The sequence below is a fragment of the Pithys albifrons genome, chromosome 11 (assembly GCF_047495875.1).
Source record: "Pithys albifrons albifrons isolate INPA30051 chromosome 11, PitAlb_v1, whole genome shotgun sequence".
In the NCBI taxonomy this organism is placed as follows: domain Eukaryota; kingdom Metazoa; phylum Chordata; class Aves; order Passeriformes; family Thamnophilidae; genus Pithys; species Pithys albifrons.
In genome coordinates this window covers 21,791,135-21,818,595 of record NC_092468.1, presented here as the reverse complement: position 1 = coordinate 21,818,595, position 27,461 = coordinate 21,791,135, and the positions used below count along the sequence as shown (strand labels likewise).

At 38.6% G+C, this 27,461-nt stretch overlaps 1 protein-coding gene across 3 annotated transcripts; it reads left to right on the top strand.

The window, feature by feature from the left end:
* On the top strand, positions 1–27,461 carry ECT2 (epithelial cell transforming 2). Of its 3 annotated transcripts, none has more exons than XM_071566534.1 (25): positions 1–54; positions 2,459–2,615; positions 3,510–3,589; positions 3,690–3,782; positions 4,666–4,848; positions 5,389–5,478; positions 6,399–6,506; positions 7,623–7,696; positions 7,820–7,950; positions 8,096–8,211; positions 8,401–8,463; positions 8,782–9,004; positions 10,474–10,610; positions 11,281–11,400; positions 13,065–13,133; positions 14,067–14,177; positions 15,155–15,251; positions 15,962–16,043; positions 16,955–17,033; positions 17,224–17,343; positions 18,656–18,794; positions 19,760–19,914; positions 21,819–21,926; positions 22,563–22,709; positions 25,917–27,461. In XM_071566534.1, the coding sequence occupies exons 2-25, from the start codon at positions 2,486–2,488 to the stop codon at positions 26,004–26,006; spliced, it is 2,745 nt and encodes a 914-aa protein (XP_071422635.1). In that variant the 5' UTR covers positions 1–54; positions 2,459–2,485; the 3' UTR covers positions 26,007–27,461. The 3 variants fall into 3 exon arrangements, with proteins under 3 accessions (XP_071422635.1, XP_071422637.1, XP_071422636.1); XM_071566536.1 differs by lacking the exon at positions 25,917–27,461 and adding an exon at positions 24,262–25,278; XM_071566535.1 differs by lacking the exon at positions 3,690–3,782.

Genomic DNA, 27,461 nt, shown 5'->3' with positions numbered 1-27,461 from the left:
GGTTTTGAATTGGCGGCGGCCGCTCATGGCGGACGGCGGCGGGTGGCGCTGGCGGTGAGGGGACAGCGGCGGGGATGGGGAGGGAGAGAGGGGACACTGGCCGTGATGGGGACAGCGGCCGTGCAGGGGAGCCGGGGCCGAGCTCAAACCCGAGCCCGGTGCGGGGGCAGCGCTGGGTGCGGGCCGGGCCGGGCCGGTGTCCAGCGCACCTGGGAGGCCTCGGGGCCGCAGCGCCGCTCCGGGGGCTTCGAGGGCGGCTCCCCGAGGGCGGAGCGGAGTGCTGGGCCCGCCGGCACCTGCGGGCTCGGCAGGCGAGAGAGGCCGCAGGGCCTCGCCCTGCCCCGGGCACCGTCCTGGGCGGCTCCTCGGGAGGGAAAGGGGCAGCATGGGAAGTGTTTAATGTTCTGTCCTTGGTTTAACAAATTTGGTGAGCGGGTGTTTTGTCTCCTAAGCGATTCTCTGAGGGCATTGGGTCTGCCTGCGCCCTATATTGATAGTGTTCTTTTACCCTTCGTGTGTTCGTGTCTCTGTGTGATGTTTGTTCTCTGTGTCGTTGCACTTTCTGTCCATAAGTTTAATGACCAGTATAAAGTTTTTAATTGTCATGTAACTGTTAAGGAGTATTTTTTAAATATACCCAGATGGAACCTCATAAATAAATTGGAAAAGCCATAAAGAAAAGCGCTGCAGAGCCCAAAAATATTGGGTTTGTTCCAAAGACACAATCACGTTCTCTGTAAGTTCATATACATATTATTTGATATAACAGTAACAGCATGACAGGGATCATACTGACTTAAGAAATAATCTGTAGGATTTAAGTTTAACTGGAGGCAGATTTGTTTTTGTCTGAGTTCACACACAGCTCTCTGTGTGGGAATTATTAACAATACGTCTTGTATCTTCCGAGATTGTTTCTCTTCACCCTCACTGCTGTACTTGTATTAACAGTTCCTGATGGTAAAATTATAACCTGGACAGATGATCCTAAAAGACTTTATGATTAAAGTTACTTTCTCATCTTGCCCTGTTTTAAGCTGCTCTGAGATACATGAGGAGGGTGACTGGGACTTATTGGTAGGAAACTTAATTCTGTGGAGCCTGCACAGCTGTGTGACCTGGAAATGGAAACTAAGATGGCAAGTTTGGTAACTGAATAGTTTTCATGATAGTTTTGTAGTATTGACTTAGTGCTCATCACTATATTAGGAACTCACTGATGTTTTATGTAGACATGAATCCTTTCTAAGAGTCCCAAGTGTGATTTCTTAAACTCTAGAAGATAAACTCTTTTCTCTATTGGCATTATGCCAAAATGCCCTTTGTTGTTTTTTTTTTTTTGCCTTCTGACTTACTTTGCTGTGTAATATGATGGTCATTACACAACTTGAAAAACAGCATGTGCTGTTCTCTGGGGGTTTTCCTACCTCAAGGGTCCTCTCTCAGCTGGTGCTTTAACGCAGCATTTGGGTGGTTGCTGTTTTAAAGGGGCATTTAGAGTCCTGAGGAGAGCAACTTCAGTTGAAGTGCTACAAAGGGTTATTGTACAACAGCAGCTCAGTGACTGATCTGCATAACTTGTGATATCACTGTGCAAATACTGAAATCTGTGTGTGATGAGTCACAGGAAGTGCAGCCTGCTTGGCTTCACGTGCCAAAGAAAACGTGCTGCGTGTTGGGCAGGTGTCTCAGAACAAAGTTTCTGGTACAGGATTTGGGTGGTACCTGCACAAAACATGAGAGTGTTGAGAATTCTGCCTCTTCAGTATGTGACAGTTTTGATGGGCAGGGAGGGCACAGACAGTGTCTGTCTGTGAGGAGACAGAAGGTCTCCTTATCTGACAATAAATAAATAAATACTTCCATTGGAGTTAATGTAGAACAATAGACTAGACCATACAGATAGACATATATGTGCTTATTAACTTTGTAGAGACTCTCAAGCATTTTCAATTTTTCTATGAGTAAATAGTGCTGGTTTATTCTCTGGGTGCTGATTTTTACCCACAGTATTTCTACTTGGTTCACCCAAAAAATCAAATTTTAGCAAGATGCTGCCCTAATTCTTCTGCTAATGTTTCATTTCAACAATGCTAATCTTGGTCTCAGCTCTGGCTTGTAGTAGTTTGTCCCTGAAGGAAAGAAATGGGTTTAGTTTGTTGGTGTTTTGTAGTTAAACTTTTTTAAATGAGCCCTAGTTAGTGCTTCCCTCCTGCTCAGAGCTGAATTCCTTTCTGTGCAGATGAATTACAGAACCATTTCTGTAACAGGTTTGTTGTCCTTTATCCTTGTGTGGTTCTTGATGCTCTTTCAGAACTTCTCTTATCAGTGTAAGTGGGAGTTCAGTAAAAATCTAAATGTTTTGTTTTCTGAAGTCTCTTCTGACTGCCTCAGTAACAGGGCTCTTATTGATGAACTTTTTGCAGCTGTAACTGAGTTTAGCACCTTTCCCTTCCAGCTGTTGAAGAGAGAAGGAGGCTCAATCATGACTGACAACAGTGCTCTGGTGTCCGAAACCGGGAGGAGCCTCTTGGCTGATTCTTCTGCTCTTGATTCAAAAATTATAGAAGCCTCCAGAGACAATGTGTTTCCTGGGTCTGGTTTGGATGTTGGAGGTAATGAGGAAAACTTATTTTAAGGCTGTAATGATTGATTATTTTGTAGGTATTTTGCAGTTTTGAAAAACCAGAAGTGCCTTGCTGAACTACAGAATTGTGGAATAGCCAGAAGGATGTTGAGCTGGGATACTTTCATCAGCAAAGGGACTGGCTTATTTTTAACTCATCTTGTTGTAAAAATCCGGGGTTACAGCCCAAATCAAACCAGTCTTCTGGCTGTTGTGCAGGAAGCTGTCAGTTCCCTTTAATGCCTCCTCTGTGGAATAAATCTTCCAGCTGACTGACATTTTGACACCAGTGTTTGGAAAATACAGCTGCTCTGTTGTGTACAGGTACACAGATCAATAGGTATTGTTTTCTTAGTGTAGTATCCAAAATCTAATGGTGGCCTTTTGGTTCAGATAACATGGAGGCAACACTTGTCCCTTCTTTCTAATATTTTGAAGGCTTATTAATACATGGAGAAAAAGAACAAGTTGTCCAATTTCAGTTCTGATATTTCTAGTAACTGCTCAGTTTCACTAAGGAAGTAAAGCAGCTTGTCAGCCAGGGACACAGAAAATACAAATGATACCAGCTTGGTTTTCCTGCAAGTCTTGGTATCTCATTCTGCTAGAAACATTAAGTTGATAATATTTGTTTGCTGGTTGTGAATTGCAGGATCTTGTTTCACCTTTTACTAGAAAGTGTAGGCTCTTAAGTCAATTGGGTGTGCCTTAATTAAGTACACACTTCTTGAGGTAACACTTATTTTCAGGTGTGTTCCTGATAAATAAGGTGTCTGACAGAATGCTGGCTACCTCTGTTATTCTATACATTATTGCTTGATTTGGACTTAACATGAATTTTTCTGCTAAAATACAAATATTATCTTTGTTTCTCTATGAACAGAAGAAATGCCTCAAATAGAAACAAGAGTGGTTTTGGTTCAGGAAGCAGGGAAACATGAGGAGCTTCTGAAAGCATTGGAGGTATGTGGGTCTGAGATAAAACAGTGTTAAAATAACATGTTATGCTTTTAGGCTTCTGGTGACCAATTTGCTTGTGTACTGAAGTTCTCCTCTTCCACAGACCATTAAGATAATGGAAGTACCTGTTATAAAGATAAAGGAAACTAGTCCTGAGAAATCAGAAGAAAATCTAATAAAAAGTATTATTCATATGGTATGTCATGCAATTAAGCACATGTAATTGCATGCAGCATGTTCACTGGGACTGAAATGTGCACACGCTTTAGTTTGGATTAATTGGGCATAATAGTCACACTATATGCTAATGTTTCTGGTGGTGTTACAGCTCATCAAATTGGTACTTTTTTACAAACACTTTCTTAAATATGGATATAATACCTGCAGCTCTTACCTAGTGGTGTTTTCTAACAGGGGGACAGAAATACCTGTGGAGACATCCAGCTGCATGTTTGTGTTCATCCAGCACATAAGTATTTGCTATGAACTGACTTTGTAATTCTCAATTGGCTTCTCTTTCAATTGAAAACTGCATTTAAACTGAAGTACAACAAGTGCTTCTCCAGAAATTGGAATGAACCAAATTTTTAGACCCTTTAAAATGCTTTAAAAGCATTGAACAAAATCTCTTTCCATTCCTTAGATGTTCTGCAGTGCAGAACTTGCTGTTGCAAGCTGGGTGCTACTTTTTAGTAACATCCCAAAGTACCTTAAGCTGTTCTGACAGTCTGAAATTTCATTTATCTTTTGAGCTTAGGGATTTTCTTTCTATCTGGCTATTTCCAATACTGTATTAATCAGTGTGAACTGATACATAAACTACTGAAGCAACTAGAATTCTGATTCTTCAGAAGCAGGAATTGCTTTAAGACATTCAGTCTTAAAGCATTCAGCAGTTCATAGCTATTCTTATGCTAGAGAACAGTGCACCTCATTCAGCTTTCACAAATCCTGAGTCTGTCTCTGAAATCTGAATCATAGATTTTTCTTATGATCCAAAATAAAAATAATTTGAATTTTGACACTAGTGCAAGTATGTTGCCTGAATAACTCTTTCCCTTTCGTCCCTGTACATCAAGGAAATTAAAGTGCCCTACATAAAGACAGACAGTATAGAAGAGCTTGGAGATTCTGATTCCCCAGAATTTGAGAGTGTCTTTGTTGTATCCGACTTCCAAGATTCCGTCTTTCCCAACCTCTGCAAGGCTGATTGCCGTGTCATCGGGCCGCCCGTCGTGCTGCACTGCGCTCAGAAGGGAGAGGTATGTGCTTGATGGTGAGATCAGCTGGGGAGTTCTCTGCTGCAGTGAGTTCTAAATATTCAGTGTTCAAAATAAAATCTCTCTTTTAGAATCAATTATAAGCATTTCTAGCGAGAGAATTTTAAGAAAAATAAGTTTCTTATACTATGTTAGAATATTGCATGTAGTAGGAAAGCACTATCAGACAGTAGTAAGGCTGCAACTACTGCTGTACTTGTGAGAGTTGTTGACCACCAGCTGGGATTGTGCCATTAGGAAAGGCAACATAAAAATGATTCTCCAGCAGGCACTTTGTATTTCCCAAAGTTGTCACACAGAGCAGATGGATTGTGGAAGAAATAAAAGGATGGAATGCTACCTGTGGAACTTGGGGATGCTCTAGTTACTTTATCAGAACACTGACAGGCCTGGAGCTGAGGTATAACTAGACTAGTGTCTGGTGCATTTTTAATACTAGAAATAACAGTATTGTATTAAAGGTAATGTGGAAACTATGGGAGCAGTATACTGTTGACTAATAAGCTTACTTCTTATTTTCAGCCTTTACCTTTCTCCTGTCGTCCACTGTACTGTGCAAGTATGTTGAACTTGGTACTGTGCTTTACAGGATTCAGAAAGAAAGAAGAATTAGTAAGACTTCTTTTTTTCCTTTGGATTGGTAAAACTACATGTTAAGTTTATTTTTGATACTCTTCTGTTCTATCACCCATAGGGTTTAACCCTGACTTGAGGTTATAGGGTGGAAATGAATTGTTTGTTCTTTTGTTGCAAGCTCAAAGGAGTGATATTTGAGGGTGGGAACAGGACCATTTCCTTGTCCAAGTCATTGTATCTGTGTCATTTTTGGTCACTATTTTGCTGAGTGACGTTAAACAGCTCCAGTTCAATTGGGCTTCAAAATTTGAACACTGAGGCTTCAGATAAGATGATGTTTACCCAGTGGTGCCTCTTTCTGTACAGGTAGTAGTGTAGCCAAGAAGGCTTTGTGGTCCTGTTGGAGCACTTGCAGGCATGTTCTCTTGCTGCCATGCTGTTGAGATATCAGGCTATCAGGACTTTACCCTTTGATTCTCTAGCACTTTGCTTTTCCATTTCAGTGAGACAATTTGCATCTAATTTCCCTATTAGACACCTGCGAATCAACAATATGGCTTCACATCTTTGTTTGGGGGAAAGAAAATCCCAAAACAAAAGCCTATGTCCAGTGTTAGGATTAGTTAGATTTGATCTAGAATTGACTAAATCAGTGAGGAGAACATGCTTCAAATCAGTTTTGTGTGAAAAAGTGAAGGCATTATGTGTGATCATCCTGAGAGTACTGGTAGCTTAGGTTGTCTTCAAACTGCATAGCAAGGCTGTATTAAATGTTGAAATAAAAAGAAATGTTAATAGTTCTTTTGACATATCAGCTAGATGTGAACAAATTGTTTTAAGAACAGATCAGAGTACTTCTATTCCTACACGTTTAATGTAAGCTTGCTTTGTGTAGTGCTTTTTATACTGCTCTCAGTCTTCAAAAGGTTATTGAAAACTTTTCATCTCTTTTTCAGGTTAAGCTGGTGACGTTGGTTCATCATATGGGTGGAATTATTCGAAGGGACTTCAGCTCAAAAGTTACACATTTGGTTGCAAACTCAACACATGGAGACAAATTCAGAGTATGTAAGCTTGAGTTGGTGCTTCATGGAAACTTTTGTAATTTGACTATTGTAGACTAAGTTTGTTAATTATACTTCAGCTCATATGCTGCTGTTTTTTCCTGTACTAACAACAATAACTTGTAATGGTGAGTTAGTCTCCCTCTGGTATTGAGCTTTGGCATGTTTTTGTCTCTGGTGAGATCTAAACATAAATTGCTTGAATGCACAGGTTTTGAAATAGACCAGCAAATAACAAGATTCAAAATGTTTTAAGTTCTGGTGTTACCAATAGTTAGGACATTGAGGAAAAAGTGTTTGTGTGTTTATGTTTATGCTTTTTGTGTGTCCAAACAAGAAACCTGAGGTAACTTTCAAATATCTTTAGTACTTAATTAATGTGTATCTTCTTTTAAAAATTATTTTTAACTTAAGGTTAAAGATTCCAATCTTCCTTTATGTCATAATGTGAATATGCTTTTTCTTTTCTGATACAACAAGGGAATCCTTCAGGACATGTATGTTCAGTTTAGAAGTAAACACAACTTAATAGGTTTCTGTAGCATTTAATGTGACATAGATGTGTCTATGCCCTTTGCCTCTCCCTTACTTGAATTGTTAGGCTGTTTTTTTTTTCTAGTTTGTCTTTTTAAACTTCCAATTGGAAGAGAAGTCTTTTGGTTCAAACACTCTTTTCTGCCAACTCAAAAGGGAAAAAGTAGGAAAACTTTACAATCTCTCAAGCAGTCATGGCAGTTACCTTTGGTATAGTCACTTTTGCTTTGATGAAAGCAGGCTTGCATGTTTGTCTTCATACAAAGTATCAAAAGCAGAAAAAAGATCTTGTTTTCCACTGGAACAGAGATTCAATTTTGTGTTTTTGCGAGCGATGAAGGATATCAGACTAACAAAATGATGCACTTTTTAGTAAGTGTCAAAGGAGCTATTGATCTGATCTCCTACTCACTGAATTCATACATTTTAACTCTGGGGAGTTGCAGTTGGCTGTGACTCTTGAAGGAGTATATTCACTTTTTGCAATATCTGCCTTGAAAAGGAGGGTTACAAATTTTACTTGACATGGGAAAGATTTAAATGGAAATATTTGGTACAACTTATGCTTTTCCTGTTTTGTAGATTGCTGTAAGCCTTGGTGTTCCTATCCTGAAAGCTGAGTGGATTTATAAGGCTTGGGAGAAAAGGAATGAAATGTAGGTGTTTCTTTTCCTTTGGCCTTCACCTTGCATCCTTTTCACCTGCAGTGTGTGAGCTTCTGCTTAAATAACGACATAGCACTGATTTAGTGACTTTTTTGTGCATCCTTTTTCTTTCAGTGATTTCTGTGCAGCTGATGATGACTTTAGAAATCAGTTCAAGGTTCCTCCCTTCCAGGATTGCATGCTAAGTTTCCTGGGATTCTCTGATGATGAGAAAGCTAACATGGAAGAAATGACAGAAATGCAAGGTTGTTGTTTATGAAAATTAACCCGTGTGATGAATGGGGTGGAGTTTGTAACAATAGGTGCCATGGAACTATCAAGTGAGATACTGACTTCTAACAGTAATATTCTTTGCTCTTGCTAACGTGCCTTTTTTTTTTTTTAATCTAGGAGGACATTATTTACCAGTTGGTGATGAGAGGTGTACACACTTGGTGGTTGAAGAAAATACAGTTAAAGATCTTCCATTTGAACCTTTAAAAAAACTTTATGTTGTAAAGCAAGAGGTTAGTGCTGGAAATTCTTGAAAGAATCCTGCTCTGTAGTACTTTGTATGATAAATGAAAACATGTGGCTTATTCTTAAAAAGTATATCTCTTGTACCAACTGTTACTATTATATATTATTTTGAATATTTTTAACTTTGGGTGAAGCTTTGTAATGTGTTCTTAATCTATGTTTTCTTTTTCCTTTAGTGGTTTTGGGGAAGCATTCAAATGGATGCCAGAGCTGGAGAGTCCATGTATTTATTTGAGAAGGTATGTTGAACTCTTCCACAATGCACAGTGTGTATTTGATGGTAAAATTGGCATGCACAGTAGTATGTGTGAGGCCAGAGATCAGATGCTTTAAAGCAGCATTTAAGTTCCAGATAATCCTTTATAAATTTTATACATAGAATACTGATTTGGAAAAAAACCTTTTTCTGTTTCCCAAAGGTTGTACATTTAGTCAAACAAGATACTACTGTGGTTTGGAATATAAAAAGGGAAATAAAAAAAAAAAACTTGTCTTTGCACTGGGTTGAACTGGACATAGTGGATAAAACCACTAAACTAAGTTTTCTTTTACTACAGTCAGAGAGTCCTGACTTCAAGAAGTCCGTGTCTCTGCTTTCTCTGAACACTCCAAACAGCAATCGCAAAAGGCGCCGTTTGAAAGAGACTCTTGCACAACTGACCAGGGAAACAGACGTGTCCCCATTCCCTCCTCGGAAACGACCCTCAGCCGAACACTCACTTTCTATTGGGTCCTTGCTGGATATTTCCAACACTCCGGAGTCAAGCACTACCAATGGAGGTAGAGCTAAAAACTTCCATTCAGACACACAGTGTTTAGGAGCTCTTGCATACAAGTGGAAATGGTGGTAGAAAAGTCTTAGAGGTTTTACTGCAGTTTGCTGAGTAATTCAAAGCTTTTGAATTTTCAAAGTGTGCAAAAGGAGTTGGCGCAAAAAGTTCAGACTGAGACCTCACAGTAATAAAGCACGTTCGTATCTGGAGGAAAAGATACAGAGTTGATAAATAGGAAATACAGTCCAGTGTTATTCCCAAGTGCTTCAAATGCTCTGCTGAAACTCTGTAGCAAATAAGCAACATAGTCAACAGTAAATAATCTAAAATACTCTCTAGGACGATACTTGGAGGAAAGGACAAAGATTCTTTTCTAAAGGGATTAAAGAGAAAATTCCTGCAGGGCTCCCTCCTAGGTCTTTGAAATGTTCTGTTGAGGTAACACTATTTGTGGCAGGAAACTGTCATGTCTAAAACTTTCCAGGAAAGTAAATAATCAATCGGTTTTGAGTGAATGGACTAACAGTCTTAATATCTCTGCACATGGTTCTTGTGGAAGAGAGGAACTGCAAAATTTTGGATTGGTCAAAGGCTAATACCTGAGTGTTTTAAAAAGCCTGAGTTCTGTCACAGAGAGGAGGTATCTGGAGCTCCTACTGCCTTAAAAAGGCAAAATCAAGAGCTCTCAATGAGGCACAACCTGTAGGTGATAATTCAGAAGGAATTTAGGTCAGCCTTGGATGGCACTTACACTCTTACTCCTGGTATGGAGTTTTCTTCTAATCCAGCAGCAGCAGTCTCAGAATATGCTGTTTTGAAAGCAGGTCAGGTACTTATTTCATAGCAACTGTGACAGTAACAAACTTTGATATCCAAAAAAGTAGTATAGGTCTCTGAGGTCTGATACATGAGTATTTAAAACTTATGGACTGCTCCAGGACCACTTGGCTTTACTTTTAGGAGAAATGACTTTCTTGTGTCTTTCCCACTCCCCCAATAGGACGATATGTAAGTGTTTCATGATTTTAATAAATGGCTTTGTGCTACACTCCTAATGCAAGGATGGTAGGCAGCTGAGAGAGAATTGTTCACATGGCAAAGTGAACACAGAGAAGTACTTTTGCGCATAGTGTATGGATAAATAAAGTTCAACACCTAATCATCACTTCCTATTAAATAAGGTGCTACTAATAGGGCCAAGTCATTGACCTGCCCATAAATGGATTATTAGTTTCAGTCTAATTTTGAGGAATGGTATATTACTATTGTTCTATAAGCTGTAATAAAGAAAGCTATTTTCTGGAAAGAGCCCTGATAACTATAGAAAAATCTACAAAATAGCCTTTTAAAAACACCTTCAAACTTGTCTTCACTTAAAAATTCTGAAATGTTTTTTCTTGTGTTTGAGGCTCAGGGTTTCTTTTAGGGATTCTATTGTAATAAAGCTCTGTCTTCTTTTGGTGCTCTCTTCATCAGAAACACCAAAATCCTGTGCAAGGCCTTCCAAAAACTCAACTCCTCTTCCACTAAAGCAGTCTGCGAGGTGGCAGGTTGCAAAGGAATTGTATCAGACAGAAAGTAACTATGTTGATATACTAACAACAATCATTCAGGTAAGCTGGTTTTAAAGCAAGTCCAGGTCAAGTGTAATCAGACATCCAGTGTTCACATCAATTGGTGTTTACAACTTGTGATCTCCAGGCTTCTGGGGGCTTAGGTGCATCCAAGATTCATAGAAAGATGACAATATAAGTGGTTTCATGTAATTTTCCTGACATGAAAATGTTTAGTGTCTAGTAATAATAAAGGTTGAAAATGCAATTTCTAATCTGGGATCTATAGTGGAAGTACAATTTGTATGGAAATTGCAGGTGTTGGGAAAACAAGATCTTTATGACTCAGATATTTTAAATATTATTGAGTAGAGAGAGATGGAAGGGGGTAAAAAGCTTTTTAAAAAAGTTATTTCAAGAACAACAGAATATCAAACAGCTTACAGGAAGAACTTAATTTCTTGAAAGAAAATTTCCATTGCAGCTGATTATCTGCTTAAAGAAAGCCAAGATATGTGTGAGTAGAAAGTGAGATGAAAGGGGGTTATGCTGTAGCAATGTATCAAACTAGATGTTTGTATCTTAAAACCACTCGGGCTAAATGAGAGCTTCTCAAGCTTGTGACTGCAAAAAATTATGATCTGGAAAACACTGTTGCTTTCACAACTATTTCTGACACAGTGGTTGGTGTTTGGGAGGGCATTAATGTGTTTTTCTCTTATTTCGTCAGTTATTTCAAGTCCCGTTGGAGAAGGAAGGACAACTTGGGGGACCAATCCTTGCACAGGAAGAGATTAAGACCATATTCGGCAGCATTCCAGATATTCTTGATGTACACACTAAAATTAAGGCAAGCTGCAACTTCTCCCCTGGAGGGGAAGCTTTCATAGAGACCTTGAATCTTGTCTGCATTTTTTCAGCTGCATCTGCTGGGCAGGTGTAGGCTCTTTCTGGTGCTGTTACACGCTGTTCAACCTGTGGAACTACATGGAAATGCAAAGTATTCTTTAAGATTTAACGCTTATTTAAAAATATCTTAAGTCCTGAGTTTGTGCATGTAACTAATACATTTATGAGCTGGCTTCTCTTCACATTTTAATACCTTTATCTGTAGGAGGTTTTCTGTAACTGGTACAAAACTGGTCAAAAGGCCCAGTGGTATCAAATTGTAGCCTGACTCTCAAGTGCTTGCAACATGTTTCTGTTAAAACTGTAAGGAAGGAGTCTTGGAAGGATAGATAAATCCAGGGAATTTAAAAGAAAAAAAATATAAACCAACAAAACAAAAATTTGGTATTTTCCTTGGCCTTAGGTATGTTCATATAAGGAGATTTATCAGTTGGTGGGAAATACTAATCCCTCCTTAAATGACTTTGAACCAATTGTCAGAAATTACCAGTCTGTCAAACTTTAACCTCTCAAACAACTGACCTGGTGATGCTGAGGCCTAACAAGAGCTGATTAGAATTCCCTATAAGATTGTTTTCTTGAGGCTTTCTTTATATTTTGTTTTGGATTGCAAGCACTCTCTGAAGCCATCTCAGGGTCCCATAATAGACTATGATGCAAGTCTTCCTCAAATATGAAGCCATAAAATCTCTTTCAAATAGTGGCATATGTCTGTTCCTGGCTGGCTTTCACAGTAGGCTTTTAAAATAGAGAGACTTGCAGACTGCCTGCAACTCAGTGGTTGGTTTGTGGGGTTTTTGTTGATTTTTTCCCAACTGCTGGGATCCAGTCTGGTTAATCACACTGGGCATTGATGTGTGCCCACTGAGACTGAGATGAAAGTAGAGCATGTGTGTCTGTCAGGTGGGATTTACCTGCAGCATGCAGTGTAGGGAGAGTTGCTTAGAAGTAGTTGTGTTTTCCCTCATCCTTGATGTAATAAAGATATGAGCAGCAACAAACCAATATTAATGATGAATCCTTTTCACTTAAGTTGAATCCTGAACCTTCAGCTGTGCCCTCCTGTCCCTGTTATTAGCTGACAGCAAATAAACTTGATCCTTATCAAGCTGATACAAGCTTAACAGCTTGGGCTCACTTTCCCTGACACCCTGTGGTAGCAAGTGAGGAGATTGATGCCAGTTCTATTTCAGTCCTACCTTTTGGGCTTAAGAGTCCTAGATTAGTTGTGCACTATTAATTAGAATTGGTTCAACTGTCTGCTGTGCATCCTTTTTTCGTTTTCCTTTGGGGTGTGTTCTGTAGTGTGTTGGGTGCAGCAGTGTCATCTTGTTTCAGAATTGCCTATTGCTGATGCACTGCCAGGCTCCACTTGCATTGATTTAGAGCTATATATTCAGTAAGCTAGAGATTCTTGTTTTCAGCCCTAAGTAGACTGAAGGGCTGAATGTGAAGTTGAACAGCTTTTAGGATTGTCTCTTTTGTTAGCATGAAAACACACGTGATTATATTATATGTGTTCAGCAAAACACTGATCCTGTTTAACAGCTTCGTGCAATTCATGCTCAGCTTGTTTTCTCACCCCCACCCCTCCATGTATTCTAGGAGGACCTGGAAGATCTCATGATAAATTGGACTGAAAGCAAAAGTATTGGTGATATCATTCTTAAATATGTAAGTTCCTCTTTCTTTTTTTTTGCCTTAAACTATTCTCTTGCCTTGCAAACAGTTCAATTGTAGGGCCAGCAAATACAAGCAAAGCATTACTGAGAAAGAAGTCCAACTTTTCATTGTATTTTTTGTTCAGACTTTTCAATTAAGTTAAACTTGACATGAATTGTATGTGTCTGTCTACTGATATGAGTACACTACAAACAGTTACAGTTTGAGAACTGTAATTTGCAACAATACAGATCTGAGTTTTACTTGGACATTTAAAGGCACTTCCTGTACCCTCAACTATCTGCTGCCTCTGATCAATAGTTAAGAACACGGAAGTTTCACAGAAACTTCTCATGCTTTTTCTTCAAGACTTGAAATGTGCAAGTGAATAAGGACTCCTTATTCTCCTGAGTACAGAATGCATAGCACGGGAAAGCTAGGTCTGGGTCTGCCATGCATTTTAACATAAATAGTCTGCTAGGTGTCTTGGGCTTTTTCTGACCTGATAATTTTGAGGTAAATAGTGTTTGTTATTCAAAAGTTTTTAGTCTAAGCTACTGCCTCTGGTGGTTTGGTGTCTTCTAAAGGTGATTGCAATAACTGGAGAAAATACCTGTCTGAAACTTCCAAAATTGTCACCATAAGCCTCTTGCTAGGTGAGAATCTGCCTTCCACTTGAGCTGCTCAGCAGGATCTGAGATTGTCACATGTATGCTTGATGCTTGTGAGAACAGTCTGCATTTAATCAGCAGCACTGAATCTTGGGCATCTGGCATGCAAAAATGTCTTAACTTGTTCTGTGACTACGCATGGGTTTCCAACACATTTTTTATTATTCTTTATTGAAATGTGCCTTTGAGCAGCCTTCTATGGCTCAGGGCATGTGAGCATATGTACAATGCTACGGAATATGTAAAGCAAGGCCCTAACAGTTGTTTCTTTCAGTCAAAAGACTTGTTGAAAACATACCCTCCGTTTGTGAATTTCTTTGAAATGAGCAAAGAGACTATTACAAGATGTGAAAAACAGAAGCCAAGATTTCATGCCTTTCTAAAGGTAAGAGTCTGCAAAACTAAGTCTGTAAGTAGAACATGGAGGCCATTACCATGTACTACTTAATAGAGTAGATGGAAGAATGTGGAATTTTGAAAGTTTCGAGCAATGTGAACATCTCTTGGTGACACAAATAGGAAGGATTTGAGCTTCAATCCATCAAGCTCCTCATAAGGTTGTTTCATAAGAGGTCAAGTTCCTCCTCTGTTAAACAGTTTTCAGTGTAGTTTGATTATACACATTTATTGCTGGAAAACGTTCCTCCCAGTACATGCCTTTTCTATAAAGATAACTAGAGCTGCTGATTTCACAGGTTCCCTCTGTGTTTGCAAGACTTGTATTTATGAAGTAGCTTTTAACTTGCTATGGGCAGCTGTGAAGCTCCAGGAAGGCAGAATCTCAATGTTCTTGTGGCTAATGAATAGGAGCCCAGCAGTGGAGATCTAACAGGAAGATGATCTTCAAAGAAAGTTGTCTGAAGATGAGTCTTTAAAACTCTTGAGCATTTCAGATAAATGTGTACAGTTGATTAATAGTGCATTGTAGCTTTAACTCCTGTATCCAGCAAGTCTCTCAAATAGTCAAGTAATCAAACTGACAGATTTCAGCTTGTGTTTTCTGAGGGACTAGGGATTACATCCAAGTATGGATATCTAAAAGATGAGAAACGAATAAGAGAACAGGCTGTCCCCTTTCTTGTTCCACATTAGCACCTGAAACAAGGACTAAGGTGTTGATATGGACACTTTAAAACTAGGCATTCTGAGAACATAAATCACTATGCAGTTTTGAATATAATGTGTTTTTTAATGTTATCTGTTAATGACTGACTACTTGTGGTAAACAAGTCTCAAACTTGTACAGCAATGCTAATTTCAAGGAAGACAGTTTCTTCTCTATCTTGTGCTTTCTTTTTGTGTGTCTGTAAAAAATTAATAAAAAAGGAAATGATTGTTACTTTCCCCTCGTTCTTTCCCCAGATAAATCAAGCTAAACCTGAATGTGGCCGCCAAAGTTTAGCTGAACTGCTTATCCGTCCTGTCCAAAGGCTGCCCAGTGTTGCTCTACTACTAAATGGTAATCCAGAGATGTAATTTTCATTAGTTTGTCTGTGAAGGTGTCAAAACCAGGATAATGTCTAATTTTTGTCATTATCAGCATATAAAACAAGTCTGATTATGTGAGTTAATCGTGTTTACTGCAGTCAGTGAGACCCACTACTGCAGAAAACATACTTTTGACTGAGTTTCACTTGTTCATATATTGATAAAGGCAGAGTTTGTATTGACAACAATTCCATCTCTTCAAACAAGAATATAATTGAGATTCAAATTCAACGAATATAAACTAGAGAGAAATTCATATTGGCAAGGCTTACAGTTTCATGTGTTCCACCTGGTATCAACCACTTGCTGTAATAATGATTAAGTTAAAGAGAATAAAAAAATCCTCACCATCCCCCTTTTCTTCAGGTACAAAATGACTTCTATGCTTGTCTCTGCACTTCAACTTGAATGTTTTTTTGGTTTGTTTTAAAATTTTTTTAGTAGTTTGAGGGTTTGGTTTTTGTATTGTATGTAGCTTTTTGTTTCTTAATAAGATGCCTGGAAATTGCTGCTCAGCCTAGTTCTCTGCTTAATCAGAGCTATTTGGACTCCAGGTTAGACATGATTTCTTCAGTCATCTTATCTGACTTCCAGTTTAAAATTGACTTTTTCAGATTTCTTTTCAGGCACTTGTAATGTGTATGGAATTTTTATTTGTGTTTTTTTTTTCTTTAATTGTAGATATTAAGAAACATACAGCAGAAGAGAACCCAGATAAAATCACTCTAGAAAGAGCTATTGAATCATTAAAGGAAGTGATGACGTAAGTCATGCTCATTCTGTGAAACACAGTTATACATTTAGATATCTCTGTTCCTTCTCAATTGATGTTAATGTTTTGTTGCCATGAGTAAGAGTAAGTAAACATAACCATTTGTGTGCAGGCTGTTGTTTCTTTGGTGTCTTGTGCCAGAGCTCTGAAGGAGTCTGGGGTGTTAGCCAGCACTTGTACCTGAACCTCTGCTGACTCCCTGCCTCAGAAGGGAACTGAACCTTTCGAGTCCTCAGTTCTGTTCCAACTCTTTATTTCTATCCTTTCCCTCCAGAACAGAAGAGATGTGTTTTGTCTTTACATCTTACTTCTCTGCATACATCCACTGAAAGGACACACTGTTGGTGGGAGATTAGTTTCTCCTCTGGTCCTGTATTAGCTAGTCTTGGCACTGTTCTGTGAGTTAATTAGCTAAAAGCTGAAGTTGTTTAGATTGTAAGCCTCACCTCTTGAAGTGTAGTGTATGTCTCCAGCAATGAGACTTTCTGTATGAATTGGGTAAATGTCCATTTTTTGACTACAATAACTTTAAATTGTAATTATTCTTGCATGTGCTGGTTCGTGAGCTGCAGTCCTGATTTGGGGGGGATAAAATGCAGGCTATAAAGAACTGCATTGTGTCAATCTCTAGTTCAAATCTCACAGGACAGGGGAGGTGAATTCTATGTTAACTGGATGGTGTGTCAACTGGTGGTAACATGACAAGAAGAGTGTTCTAGATCTGAAGTGCCCTGTGTGCTTATGGGTGGTATTTGGGCAAATGTGACTGATTTTGTGTTTTTCAGTGCTGCTGTGTAAACTCTATTTCTGAATGTTTAGCTTTGTTATTTTTGTATGTCTTAAATGCAGTACATTCATTTACTATTGCTTGATATTGAAGATAAATATAATGTTTCTTTTAGACATATTAACGAAGATAAAAGAAAAACAGAGGCACAAAGGCAGTTCTTTGACGTTGTCTATGAAGTTGATGGATGTCCAGTAAGTAATTTCTCTGAAGCTGCAGACCTGTGAGATGACTGTGCACTGTGAGTTTGCTCCCTTTGTAGTGTGTGTGAGGCTACAATGCAGGGGTGCTGGTTTAAACAGATTTCCAGTGTTAAGCTGTAAGCAAGCAGTAATCCAGCCCTTGAACTAAATGCTTAATGAGATTTTTGCTTGTGTCACTTAGGCCAATCTGTTGTCGTCTCACCGAAGCTTAGTGCAGCGTTTGGAGACTGTAGCACTTGGTGATGACCTCTGTGACAGGGGAGAACAGGTCACACTCTTTCTGTTCAATGACTGCCTAGAGGTAAGATAACTATAAGTACATCTCATGAACTGAGTTATAAAAGGGCTCACAGTACACATGAACATAAATAAGTAAAATTTAGGAACTTTTGAAGCAGAATTCTAAGTCACAGATTGTTGTTAGCTCAATGTGTGCTGATGTTGCCTTTCATTAGCTATTGTATAAGCCAGTGCAAGTAGCTAGTCATGTGTGAATGGTTGAAAGGTGTTAATATAGCCTTTAATGGCTTGCAGCCAGAGCAAAACCATAAAAGCAGCTTAATATGTTAAGAAATAAACATCTATCTGAATACCACTTTGAGTAGTACCAACGGATAAAAATTGTGCTGGAATCCTTGGCTCAGCAGGTTGTTTGTCTTTTAAAGTTGATGGAAGTATATTTAATGGAAGTATAAAGTTGGCCTTTGTGACAGATGTCTGGCTACCAAAAAATTATAATTCAGCTATTAAATGCCTTAGACTAAAAATATGTTAGGAAGAACTAAAAGGAAAAGGAATCTAATTGGGCTTTGGAGACTTATATGGGGAAACTGAAGTTGTAAAGGACACTTTATGAAAGTTCTTGTTACTGTCTACAGCAGTAACTAACATTGTCTTCATAGAAGACCAACTCTACAATAATTGAAAATTAGTCCTGTCTTAAGCAACACTTACAGACAAAAGCCTTTTGTTGTGACTAGTGAGGAACTCTTCCTGATTCAAATTGACTCAGCTTTGTCACTTCTTGTAAGGGAAGCAAAGGAAAATAAACTCACTTTTAATAGAGCTTCTTGCCTTGTCTCTGCAGATTTCTTATTTTAACACACAGATATCTCACATGTGTTTTTATGTAAACTAAAAACTGACTGGCCAACCTCCACATGCATAAACAACAGCAAAGGAAGTTTCTAGAACATAACACATCACACTTTAAGTTGGTTCATGCATATGGGTGTTGTCTTTTCTGTTTTAATCTAGACTACCTTGTACTGGATTTCAAAGAGCCCTTGTTTGTTATGCAGGGTAGAATTGAGGTCTGTAGTGCAAAATTACTTTCCATCTAGATAATTTTTTAAAATTTATTTTTCAGCTGAGTGTATTGATGTTAAGCAACAAATACTCCTGGGCCACTTGAACTGTAGACAGTGAATAGTGAGATAAGTGAGTTTCTTAAATATTTATGTGGTAGAGTAAAATAGAGTAAAATACTCTTTAGAATATTTCTCATTAGCAGGACTTTCTGTGCCTTCCTGTATAGCAGAAGGTAAAAGAATAGAAAGAAAAGGAAGCAACAGCAAGAGATCTTCCAGCTTTGACTCTTTCTCTCCTTGCAGATTGCAAGGAAACGGCATAAAGTTATTGGAGCTTTCAAGAGTCCACATGGCCACACAAGGCCTCCTGCATCTCTCAAGCATGTTGTCCTCATGCCCCTCTCCCAGATCAAGAAGGTCCTGGACATCAGAGAGACAGAAGGTGTGGTGTGTGTATGTTTTGAAGTGCTGTGGTAGCCAATGAAAACTGTTTCAGAGTATGAAAGTTGAAGCTCTGCTGTTGTGGGACAGAATGCAGGCATATTTGTTGTATGGTATGTCAGGCATGTGACTGTAGTAAAGCTTCAGTTTGAAATTCTGTCTGAGCTTGAGAATTCTTTGCACTGATATGTGTTGGCTTTTCAAGAATCACTGCAGGAATGCTGAATTTGGCAGAACTACTCGATGGCATTAGCATAAGCCAACCAAATGGCAGTGTGAGTTAAACAGTTGACAGCTCTGGATTTACAAAACAAAAACCCAAACTTGAGTCCAGAGCATGAGACTGGCCAGAGACAAGTGCCGTTGGTGTGAAACCAGATTTGCATTTATCTGATGCTGATAAAGCTCAAGGGGAAGCTGTGCTTGTTATCTTAAAAGATAGACTTAGAATACTTAATTTCTTTGTCTGCTTTGCCATACTGCTCCAGTCTTGATAGTGACTTATAAAGAAGCCTAGTCAGACCAGTTTCTAGATCTATACCTTAAAAAGAAAGGTTTATTGTTTCACTGTAAGTGATGATATGCACATCATGTGTTCTGCTTTATGTTCTCTGAAGCACTTGAATGTAGAAATACAATTAAAAAAAGAAATGGCAAGGAGGGTAGGTAGTAAATATGAGGCTGACTAGTCTGCAGTCCAGAGCAGGCAGATTATTTGGTGAATAAACTGTTGCATGAACAGCTGTTTGCAGCCTCTTGATGACAGCTGTGAACAGAACTCCATGCTCTTGCAAGTGATACAACAGCAATCATGTAAATAAAGACAAAATCATTGCAGCGAATCATGTTGTCTGTAGCTCTAGCTCCTGGTAGATGGAGGGTCAACCCTTCTGAAGGTTCTTTCCTAAATTATATGAAAACTTACTATTCTTTGTCTTAACTCCTTTCTTTTTTTCTAAACTGTAGATTGCCAGAAAGCTTTTGCCTTGGTTGTGCGGCCACCTACAGAACTCAACAACAAGCTGCTCAGTTTCCAGATGACCACTGAAGAACCTCGCAAGGAGGACTGGCTGAAGATGTTGTGTCGGCACGTGGCCAACACTATTTGCAAAGCAGATGCAGTAAGTGCTTTGGAACCACGTTGCTGACTGGAAATATTTTTCTCTTTCTGGCTTTAAGCACATGAATCTAAAGAATGTAATAGTGGACATGCCTGAGGAGAAGTAGAGCAGAAAACATTAGCATGTCTGCAACTGAGTGGTTAAAAGGTGGAAAAGGAAACAGCCCAGAGGTTAGTTTCTGCAGAAGCTAATAAGTACTTAAGTATCATACCCTTTCACCATCACAAACTAATTATAAATAATTTAAACTCTGCACTGTAGGTCTAATGAGAATGGTATTCAGCTTGCTTCTGTCACTGCAGTGTTTCAATTTACAACCCCAGCATTATGAATTTTTTGGTTTGGTTTAGCTGTGAGTTAGGTTGAGTTCTTTGTTCAGCACCTTGTATGTGTGGGCTCCATAATGTAAAGAGGCATGAAGCATCTTCCTCATGTGGACAGAAGCCTACAACCTTAAACAGGGAAATAAAACAATGAAATAAAGGAGGCACTGACCTCCTCACATTTTTGGAAGTTCAGTGTGTGGGCTTGTCACAGCCAGAAAACTACTGATTTGAAGAGTAGAACCTTGCCAATTAGAACAAGATGCTTTCAGCTAATGTTTTAATTATGTAAAAGTCCTTGTGTATCAGTCACCTAAATTTGCTGAAAATGTGTGCAGTACATATAGCTGAAACTCCTTGGCTTAAATTAGAAATATTTTATGTTCAGCTTTACTTTTACAGTACAATATTTGATTGTGATTTTTAAAGACATTCTTGTTACAAAAGTGGTAATTAAGTAATGAAAACAACATCTGAGCTTTTGTTTGTCTGGTGATCCAGGGACTTAGGAATAAGAGGCTTGGCTTTGTGGTTTTCCTTCCTTTTTAGGTACTGAGTAGTAAAAGTACCGATTTGGAATTGTTAATTTACTTTAATCTGTCTGTTGCCTGTCTTCAGTCTCTTGTGTTATATCTAACTTGTATTTTTAATAGAAATTAACCTTTGTGTAATAAATGTATCATTCCCTCTTGCCCCAAGACATTCAAAATCATAGACTGACAAATTGTAACCTACTATGTTGAATCCATTAGTTATAATTTCTGTAACTACTGCTTTATACCAACTATATAATACTTCTTTCTTGCTGATTTCAATGTCAAATTGAGCTTCAATTTAAGCACTTTTGCCTGGTTTTAAAAAATTCTATAGCATCATGTGAGAGTGAGCTAACATTGACTTTGCCTCCTGGTGGCAGCAAAGGCTTTAACTACTCTTTGCCAAACCCTGGGAAAAACCACACAGCTGCTGCTATCTGGGGTCCTTTTGAAATTTTTTAATGTAAACTGTTTTTTCTCAAAACAAAGACACAAAACAGCAAAAACAAATGACCCCAGCGACTTCCCACTTCCATGTGTGCCCCCCCTGCTCCCCAAATTTTCTAAGTAGATAGCCAGATATTGATTTGCACATGCTGGAGTTTAAGAATGGCATGAAAAAAACACAGAACTTGTGGCTATTCTGCAAACATGCACTTAAGCTGAAAGACTTAGTCTTAATGTTTGACAGCTGGAGCTATCAAGATTTCACTTCAGAAGTGTGCCAGATGTGTCATTGAAACAAAGTGGTGTTTATCTTGGTAACTCCCTAGGGATGCTCCAGAAATACTGCCTTTAATTTGGTCAGCCCCGGACTTGAAACTGCATCTGATAAACTAAATGTAAAACTACTGATGAAGTGGTTTCACAAACTGATTGCACCAGCAGTTAATCTAATGAAATGTCTCAGAAACAGATAGTTGCTGAACTATATATGAAGAGTTAAATATGAAGGAATATGGCAATTAAAACCTATAAATCTGATCTAAGGAACTGGAAAATGATATTCTGACAAGTGCTGATGTTTGACTATTATTGTCTACAGGAAAATCTCATTTATACTGCTGACCCTGACTCGGTTGAAGTAAATACTAAAGATATGGACAGTACTTTAAGCAGAGCATCCAGGGCAATAAAGAAAACATCAAAAAAGGTAAGATACTATAAAGATAGTGCTTTACAGTAACAGCTATTTTAGTCAGAGAATTGTACTGGTATTCCTGTTTCAGGTATTTTGTAGTATTTACAGTAGTGACAGGAAAAACTTAATCTCAACTAAAACTCTTTAAGTATAAGCTCCTTAAAGAAAGAAGGTGAGGAGTGTTTAAGGTTTTGGAATATCTGTATATAGTTTGAAGTATTACAGTCATAAGTATTATGTAGTCATTTTTGAGTCTGTTATGGAACTTATTCTGTTTAATACTTCAAATCTTTTAAATAAAATATGAAATTGAAAGCAACTTGAAGATGGGGGGGGGGCAGCCTGACTTTGCAGGACCAAGGGATGTGAGGAATCCTCGTTGACTAGACCTCACCTGGACTTTTCCCTGAATCTCTGCCCTGCTCTCACTCTGCCACTTTCTTGTATTTGGACAGAGTGAGAAGGATTGATGAGAAGCCTTTAAAAGTCAGATTGCTTTGGGTGTGGGTGTTGGGCTACTTGTGGTACAGTCATATTAGCATGTGATACACGTCCTACAAACGTTCAAGATTTGATTGGTAGCCTTATACAGTGTAGTCATTACAGCCTGCTTTCTGTCAGTGTGTAACTGCTTGTCATACTCCTCAGGTTACAAGAGCATTTTCTTTTTCAAAAACACCAAAGCGAGCTCTCCGAAGGGCTTTAATGTCTCACAGTGCGACCGAGGGAAGAAGTCCCAGCTCAGCTAATGAGAGTTATATCGGCAGCCGACTGACGAGCACGTCGTCGTTAGCGGTGAGCGACCGGGCTGTGCGGGCCAAATAACTCACCTTTTTAACATCACAGTTTTTTTATGTCTGGTGCTGATCTTCCTTTAACAATTTCAAGATCCACAGTGGGGAAAAATTTAATTTTAACTACACTCATAGATGTTTTATTTTCAAGAGCTCTTCAGTGAGAAGCCTTACATGCTGAAAAGGCAGAAAACTCTGCAGTATGGACTAGAAACTGGGAGTAGCCTTGTACAATTAAGCTGAAAAACCCCACCAATCTCTTTTGCCAGGCATGGAATATGTTTCCTTTCCTGAGAGTGAGAAAGTTCTTATGTTGGTTCATATTTTTGATTTTGAACACTGGAGAAATGTGGTGTACAAGCCTGAAAAGTGTGGTGAACATTTCAATCAAAGTAGTGAGATGACAGACATCTTGTGAAAAGAACTGGGAAGGAAGGGTAGAGAAATACAGATGCTGCAGTCTTCAAGTTTGTAAAATGTCAAGGGAATTATCTCCTTATATATGTTTAAGAAAACTTGGTAAAATAATATATTGTTCTACATACTGCAACTCTTCTATGCCTGGCTGCCTGTTGCAGTTTTCTTCTGCTACATTAGGCCAGACTCAACTTCCTAGTATAGTCTAGTAAAGCAGCCTAGATTTGGAGGATTTTTTCATCATCTTTGCTTTTATTCTACTGTTTGAGTAAATCTGATGAGTAAACACCTACTTTGTAGGACAGAAGTCCAAGAAAGGGAAGTCCTGTTCATCTCTCTACTGCTGCCTGATATGTCACTACCTTAATATTGAGATAATTCAGTATGTTGGAGTGTCCATTAAATTGTACAACATAAAGATACTGCCTTGCTCCCCCACATGAGAAAATAGGAATTAATAAGGGAGGACATATCAGAGTGGACTCCCTTGCTTTACAGGAAATAAAATCCACCAGTGGGGCTATAGCCCAGTTCTCTGTAGAGAGATTGTCTTCCTTTTATTATGTTTATGCCAAAATTATTTTTGCATTCTAATTGTCTTCATTTTGATACAGCACTGTAACTCATTTCTCATGAACTTGCAAGTTATGTGCTTTCCTCTTAGTATGTGTCTACCCCAGACAAAAGGACTTGTTTTCCCCCCAAAATCATAGAAACTTATAGTAGTAAAACTGTGTTCCTGTTTCAGATTCTTCCCAGAGTTCTTGGACCTCTGTGGTGTTAAGCTGCAGCTTGGCAGCAGATCATGTGTTATGGTTTTTTTTTAACCAATCCCACACACCACTGAACTTGCATAAAGCCTTTTTGGTTGAATTATAAGGTTGAGGGGAAAAGAGGTTTGGATTCCAGGCCCTCCAGTTGGAATACCAGTGCAGTTGTTGAGTAAGAAACTAAAACTGGAGGAAACCTGCCCAAGTCCATTAAACAGTCAAGAGTTCAGACCTACTGTTTTATTTAAATTAAATCCTGGCCTGTGTTATGTGGGAATTTTACTACAGAGTAAAAATACAAATAAAGCCTGGATGCTTGTTATTTTTCTTGTTTGGACTAACCCTTGAACCTCTTCCCAACTGTAGATTGCTCGTTCACCTTCTACGTGCAGCCTAAAGGGATCTGTCAAATGTGCTGTTAATGTTCATCGCTCCAATTCTGCTGATTGGAGTTCTCAAAATTCCAAGCCTCGACCTGTGCTGGGTCCTGGCTTTCCAAATATTCATCTTCCACATGCCATACAAGAAAAAACCTCATCAGACTTGGAAAGCTTACATGGTCATGCCTTGGACAGACCATGTCCTGGCGCTGTTATTGCTGCCACTTGTGCTGATGCTGGAGATAATAACCTGTATGGTGCTGAAAAATTCTGCACATCAGCTCCTGATTGAAGTGAGCAAAAGATCTTGAGTCCTCTAAACTGAGAGAGCACGGTACAACCCTGGAATCCACTGGGTGCTTTAAATGGTGTTGGGCTCCTTGACATGCTCTAATGCACAGGGTTGGAGTAACAATCACATGTGGTCTAGTTCTCTTTCTGGTTCTGGGTGCAAAGTTTATTCTTTCACAAATCCTTTTCCATCTGGTTTTTTTTGTGTGTTTTTTCTTAATTAATTTCTCTACAATTGAATTACTTACTGTTTTGGTTCAGTTGTCCAAGTGTCAGTGTGTAGTTCATTAGCCAGAGTTCTGAGGACTTTAATAACTTGGTTGCAGGGAAGTCTTGAGCAGCTCATTCTACTTGTGGTTTTAGGGTTTTGTTCCCCTATCTGTAAAAAGAAGATACCCAGTATAAAATACTTGAGAACCTAATAAGAGCTGTTCTATAAAGAGGAGTTTAGGATTTAATTTTCAAATATTCTCTATGACTGCAAATAGAAGACGTGCCATAAACAGGCATAGGAAGACTTGTTCCTAGTGAAGTGGTATATCCTTGCCTGCCTGATACATTCCTGTTTAACAGATTCCTGAAGCTTGCAGGTGCACAAGCTGCCTAACTATTGTGACCTGTTGATACGCTGAGGAGCTTGGCTGTGCTGTAAAGAGCAACAGAAGGTGGTTTGTGAAAGTAACTTGAGGTCTAATGTGAAAATAATATAAAATCTCAGCTAATCCAAGGAGTTTTACTTTTAGTGCTGCATATTGATGTGTTGGTTTCACTGTAATTTTAAGTCTCAGAAGCAGCTTATTCTCCTGGCATCAGGAAAGTCAGCTTTTTGCCTGGTGAGTGCCCATCCAGGCACAGCTAAAGCAAGGTTTGACAAATCATTGTGATAGCTATTGCCTTCTGGAGCCAAGAAGACATGTGTTCAGCATCTCATGTGGGGCTCAGAGGTGAGGATAATACAGAAAGTTGTAGGATCTGAGGGAAGCTCTGTTTCTCTAAGAGATTATCATAATGTATCTTGCCTTCAGTTTGGAGGGAGATTATGATTGCAGAAAGAGTGATGCAAGATGTATGCTAATACTTAGTTAACAGCTACTCTTCAAAAAGATAGTCTTGCATTGTAAATCTCTCAAGGCTGATAAGGCAAAAAATCTTTTTTTTTAGTATTCAAAACATGTTTAAATTTTCTGTTCTAAATCTAGAAATGCTGAATCGTTACATTCAAAAGCTGCCACTCTGAAAGATCTTCTGTACTCACATATTCCTTGTATGATGTATCAAGAGTGAGAAATGACTACTGAACTACTGACATTGGCTAATAAATGATCAATAACTTTTTTTCTTCTCCAACAGGGTATTCCTTCTCCTTCCTTGGTCAGTCTTCCCTCAATCTTTGAAAGAAGGAGTCACACATTAAGCCGATCGACAACCCACTTGATATGAAGCAGGTTGAAAAGACACTGCTGTGTGGGAGTGACTGACAAGCAGCTGGCTGGTCACTGCCCTGTTACTGACATTAATGGTACCTTAGTCATTAGCACTTAGCAATGATTAGCAAAATGTTAGATAACACTAAGTTAATCACAAGGGGTTTTTAGTTGTATTGAAGCAGATCAGCCAATCAGTGAAATAAGTAACTTGGCCTTCATTTAAACACAGTCCCTTGCATAAATTTATTTTCTCACCAACATAACTGAAACATTTTCTTCTGTGGAAACTGTCTCCTCTAGGCAATAAACTGGTTTGTCAGATTTTTCAATGATTATCATATAATTTACTGCTAGTTTGGATGACTCTATGCTTGCCTAACTTCATCAATTGGCAGAGCACTCTAATGTTTGATTTGTGGATTTCCTACATGGAGATGCATTATGAAGTACCTGACCTTTCAAGTATGACAGTTAACCTGTTGTACAGCTGCTTATTCCAGATATTTTATAAAGGTAGATGTTTATAATTAAATAGAATTGAGTTCTGTGATTATGGTCTCCTACAACCTCACTGTGACACAGTGGTATAAACAATAACTTTAAAGGCAATGAGAAGATTTGACAACCAAAAATGATCAATTGAATTCTTTGAATTGCTCTGAAGTGGAAATCTGAGGAAAAAAATTATACTGCCTTGTAGTGTGGCTGTTAAAAAACCAAACCCCCAAGGCCCACACCTTCCCCATAATTGGTTAATGAATCATTATTTAATGCATGGGATTATTGGTGTGACATTGTAACTTGAGGGTCCAATTCTGGTGTGTCAAACTTCAGGTGTAGTGCTCCTACAGCTTTTACCTGCCTTCTTTTGTATTTATGTCTTCCTTCAAAACTGTATGTTTCACCTCTCTCATCTCTGAACAGTTTGTGCAATGCAATACTATCACATGTACTATCTAAATATGTATATTTCTGCATTTCATTAACAGTTCAACTGTTGGTATTAGCAGGAGTTCACAACTTCTGGTTTCTTTTTAACCACCTGTGTTTTGTCTTGTATCTATATGTAACTAGTGATGCTTCTGAATGTGTCAGACTGCACTGTTTTTTATATCTCTTTTTGGCAATCTAAGCAATGTAAATAAACTTTTTACAATAACACTGGGTCTGGCTTTGCTAAACAGACTTTTGTGAAAGTTTACTTTTTTATGTGGGGGGAAAAAAAAAGCAAAGCATTCTTGGGCTCCAGCCTGCAACTGTACTCTGATTATCTATATAGTTATTCCTAATAAAGTATACCACTTTGTAGGCCTGAATATTTTTTTTTATTTCCTTAATATATTCACATTTCTGCCCTGGATCTGTGTATCCATGTTTTTTTTTGTCCTTATCCACTCAAGCTAAATATGCACTGACATACAATAAAGTGGCTCTAGAAGATAAACTATTCAATAAATGGTATGCTAAA

What these genes read in the sequence shown, in the direction of transcription:
- ECT2 (XM_071566536.1), top strand. Translation starts at nt 2,486, where the DNA reads ATGACTGACAACAGTGCTCTGGTGTCCGAAACCGGGAGGAGCCTCTTG. An exon ending in GTCTGGTTTGGATGTTGGAG is followed by an intron (nt 2,616 to 3,509) that starts GTAATGAGGAAA and finishes CTCTATGAACAG; the next exon opens with AAGAAATGCCTCAAATAGAA. An exon ending in TAAAGAAAACATCAAAAAAG is followed by an intron (nt 21,927 to 22,562) that starts GTAAGATACTAT and finishes CATACTCCTCAG; the next exon opens with GTTACAAGAGCATTTTCTTT.